Source organism: Buceros rhinoceros, unplaced genomic scaffold (genome assembly GCF_000710305.1).
Source record: "Buceros rhinoceros silvestris isolate BGI_N320 unplaced genomic scaffold, ASM71030v1 scaffold1534, whole genome shotgun sequence".
Lineage (NCBI taxonomy): Eukaryota > Metazoa > Chordata > Aves > Bucerotiformes > Bucerotidae > Buceros > Buceros rhinoceros.
In genome coordinates, this window is record NW_010408578.1 from 1 (window position 1) to 3868 (window position 3868).

The 3868-nt window shown below is 40.0% G+C and overlaps 1 protein-coding gene across 1 annotated transcript in view; it reads left to right on the top strand.

Moving 5' to 3' along the window:
* Window positions 1–1033: 1033 nt before the first annotated feature.
* The window catches only part of LOC104492343 (integrin alpha-4-like), a gene marked incomplete at its 5' end in the record, with an annotated part of 14575 nt that continues 11740 nt past the window's right edge, over window positions 1034–3868 (top strand). The window contains one exon of the mRNA XM_010134889.1: window positions 1034–1188. Coding sequence (XP_010133191.1) covers window positions 1034–1188 — 155 coding nt within the window. The remainder of the gene's footprint in view (window positions 1189–3868) is intronic.

The window sequence follows — 3868 nt, forward strand, 5'->3', positions numbered from 1 at the left end:
GTGGGGAAACAGTGTCAATGGCTTTACTAGTCTAGACAGACAACATCCACAGCCCTATGTTTCCCCTCACATCCAGAAAAGGATGGAGATACACCTCAGCCCTCCTTTTGCTGCTAATGTATTTAGAGAAATGTTTTTAATTTTCTTTTACAGCAGTAGCCAGATTAAGTTCTAGCTGGGCTTTGGCCCTTCTAATTTTCTCACTGCATGGGCTCGCAAAATACAGTCTTCCTCAGTGGTCCCTTCTTCCGTAGGCCATAGACTTTCCTTCTCTTCGTGAGTTTCAGCCAAAACTCTCTTTAGCCAGGATGGTTTTCTACCCCGCCAGCTTGTCTTTTGGCACAGGGGGTCAGCCTGCTCCTGAGCCTGTAGGAGTTCCTTCTTGACAGATGTCCAGCCTTCCTGCCCTTCAGGGCTGCCTCCCAAGGGACTCTTTCAACCAGTCTCCTAAACAGGCCAAAGTCTGCCCTCAGGAAGTCCAAGGTGGCAGTCCTACTGGCCACCTTCCTTACTTCCTCAAGCATTGAAAACTCTACCATTTCAAGATCGTCATGTCCAAGATGGCCTTCCACCTTCACATCACCCACAAGGCATTCTCTGTTTACAGGCCTAGCAGGGAGCCTTGCCTAGCTGGCTTCCTCACCAGCTGTGTCAGCAAGTTCTCTTCCACACATTCCAGGAACCTCTTGGACTGTTTCCTCTTTGCTGTATTGTATTTTCAGCAGACATCTGCTAAGTTGAAGTCTTCCATAAGAACAAGTGGTAGTGATTGTGAGACTTCTCCCAGCTCCTTACAGAATATTTCATCTGCTTCGTCATCCTGGTTGGGTGGTCTATAACAGACTATAACATGACTCCGTCATGATACCTGCCTTGGCCTTCCCCCGATTTTTAACCCATAAACATTTCAAAATGGCTGTTATAGAACATACTTAAAGAAGTGAGTCAGAAGATGTAATTTCTATCACAAATTCATGAAAATTATAGCACTGAAGCTTTCTAACTTTTATTTTCCATGGCTTTTATTTTCCAGTACTTCTTTATAATCTGAGTGTTGATGTGAACAGAAAAGCAGATACACAAGCAAGATTTTACTTTTCTGCCAATGGAACATCTGATACAATCTCAGGAAATGTAAAGATTTACAGCAAGAATATTGTCTGCAAAGACCATCCAGCATTTATGAGGGTAATGTGATTTTCACTTGATAAGAACCCGGGGAAGTGAAATGGTTATTGCTAGAGGAGAGTCTGTAGCGTGCTTTGTTTTGTGGATTTGTTGCAAGGAGCCAAAGGCTAGCAGGGCATTGAAAAACACTACTTGCTTGGAATTGTTTGATTTTTTTGTTTGTTTGGTTTGGTTTTTTTGTTCCCCTGCAAGGGATGCAGCACTTACCAAGGGAAATACACAGAGAATCAAGAGGTGGAAACAGGGAAATTCACACGAGTTTCATGAGTGAATTTAGAGCTGAACAATATGAAGAATGTGCACTGTGCTGAAAAAGTGATCTCTCTACACTTCTGCTCACAGAAGTGAAGGCTGCACAGATATGTCCTTCTTCTGGACATGATCAACCTGAATCCTGAACCAGATTAGTAGTGAGCATGGTTGAGTTCTCTTGTCTGTGAAGGTGTAAAGACAACTTTGTTGTAGAAGGAATCTGCTGGTAAAATTGCTTCAGAGGAGGAGCCACAGAGGTTGAAGTGCTGCCAGGGGAAGTGGGCATTCAGTAGGAGGCCATTGGACACCTGCAAGATGTCAGCCTGCCAGAGAGGCCTGTACCAACACCAGTAGTAGAGATGGTATCAGCTACTCAGCAGAGAAAGTTGGCTATTGGTTCCTCCAGAAGTAGAGTTTCATCCAACAGCAACCATCTTTTGAAACTGAGGGTGGTCCTGGCTTGAAAATAAGTTAGTAAGAATCTAAAGAGTCTCAAAGTCAGTGTTGCCCTGGATGAACTGTTGTATTCACGTATTGATGGATCTCTCTGAAGGATGAATGAGAGACCCATTGCAAAAGTAAAAACAACTGCAATCAGGATAAGGGTATAATAATATTTTTAAGTCCATTTACTGAACAAGAGAGAGTAAAAGGGAAGGAGTCTATCAATCATCTTAGAAGTTTGCCTATTCCAACAAAAATTTTGGAGAATAAATGGTAAGAACTTGAAGTCCTAAACCACAATCAAACAGTAAAAACTAGCAGACACAGAGGAGTCATGTTTTATTAAACTCAGAATAAATAGACTTATGTCCTGTAAAACTTTATCTAAGGAGGAGAAGAATTCTTCAAAGAAATACTAAGGACAGGGAATATTTAGATGTATGGGGAAGCAAGGGTAATAAAATAATGGGTTAGTTTGCCTAGACTTTTCTTTAAAATTCTCAGGGTACCCTGTGACCTTTTGAAACAAACTTCTATTAGAAGGATCTGTGCAGTTGATCCTGCACAGAGGCTGGAAAATAGACAACTTTCTCAGCTACAAAAATCCTGCCGTGAAAAAGTCTTCCATATATTTTTCTTCTTCCTTCCTTTTACTCATTTTTTGTTTCTGACACCATTAAAATCCAATTCTCTGCAGTGAAGCTTTGTGGTAGAAAGGAAAGCTTATGTCACCTACTGGAAAATTGCCCAGTGTAATTTGTAGTGCAACTGGTAGTTGCACCTAAGTGAATGTTACTTACAGGAGCAATGGCAAATTGCCACTTACTATGAGTTTTGTAAGCTAAGAGAGATGTGACTGACAGCTGACCTTGTACAGATTGTTGTACCAGCATCAGCAGGTATTTGTGTAGGAGGAAGGATATGATTTGGCTCATCACTTCCTGTAGTCTATCATTAGTATTTTCTCCTTCATATAATGAAACGTTCTTTTTAATTCTTAATTAATAGCATTACAAGCATCTCCTTCCACTCTCTCAGGTTTCTGTAGTTGCATGAAGCTCCTGAAGTTAAGTGTGAATATCTGTCAAGTACAGTCCTTGCAAAAGACATGTACATTTTACATATTTTGAGTAAAGACTAATTAATAGCTAATTAGTGTAATGAAAGTAATATAAAGCAGATGCAGAGAAGACCTTGTGGAAAATTATTCTGAATTAGATAATATGTGATTTGGCCAAAGCAAGCTTGCAGATAAGAATTAAAGTAGTGGCCATGTGGAGGGACAGTCAGTGTCTGTCGATCTCCTACACTTAGGGAATAATTTAATCAGGTTTGCTATTGTTAGTGCTCAGTGCTTCAAGCTGTTCAGTTTTCACAAGTAAGTAGTTTGAGCTCTGATCTGCAACATTCCTACACAGTCAAGGCTTCATATACAAAATGGTGAATTATTGAGGAGTTTAATCTTTCTAATACAGAGTAGGAAACAAAGAGTCAGAAAAATAAAATGCAGTTATGACCTGATTTAGTAGTACTGTGGGAGAACTCCTTTTGAATTCATACAGAAATATCCCTGGGTTTTGTCTGCCATTATCCCACTGGTTAATTTTCTTCAGTTTAGCCAACTTTTGCCTGTTTTTGTGTTTGGGCAGTACAGCATTTCACAGGCGCGTAAGGCAGTATTATTGACAGAAATAGGTTTGCTGTTCAATAAGATTTCTTTTAATTAAATAATCTTCCATTCTGAAATGCCTCTTGCTGTTATTGAATATATTACGCTTTTCTGCATTTTTTTATTACCTCTTTCAGCAGCAAAGATGTCTGGAAAAGTATATGAACTGTATGGCATATGAAATTATTTTACAGATAAAAAACAAGTGTTCCTGTTACCAAGGGTTAGAGCTGGGCCAGCTACTAGATGAATGACAGACACTATTACCCCTTCCCTCACTTTCCAAAGAGGGGAAAGAGAAAAGGAGCAAGGGAA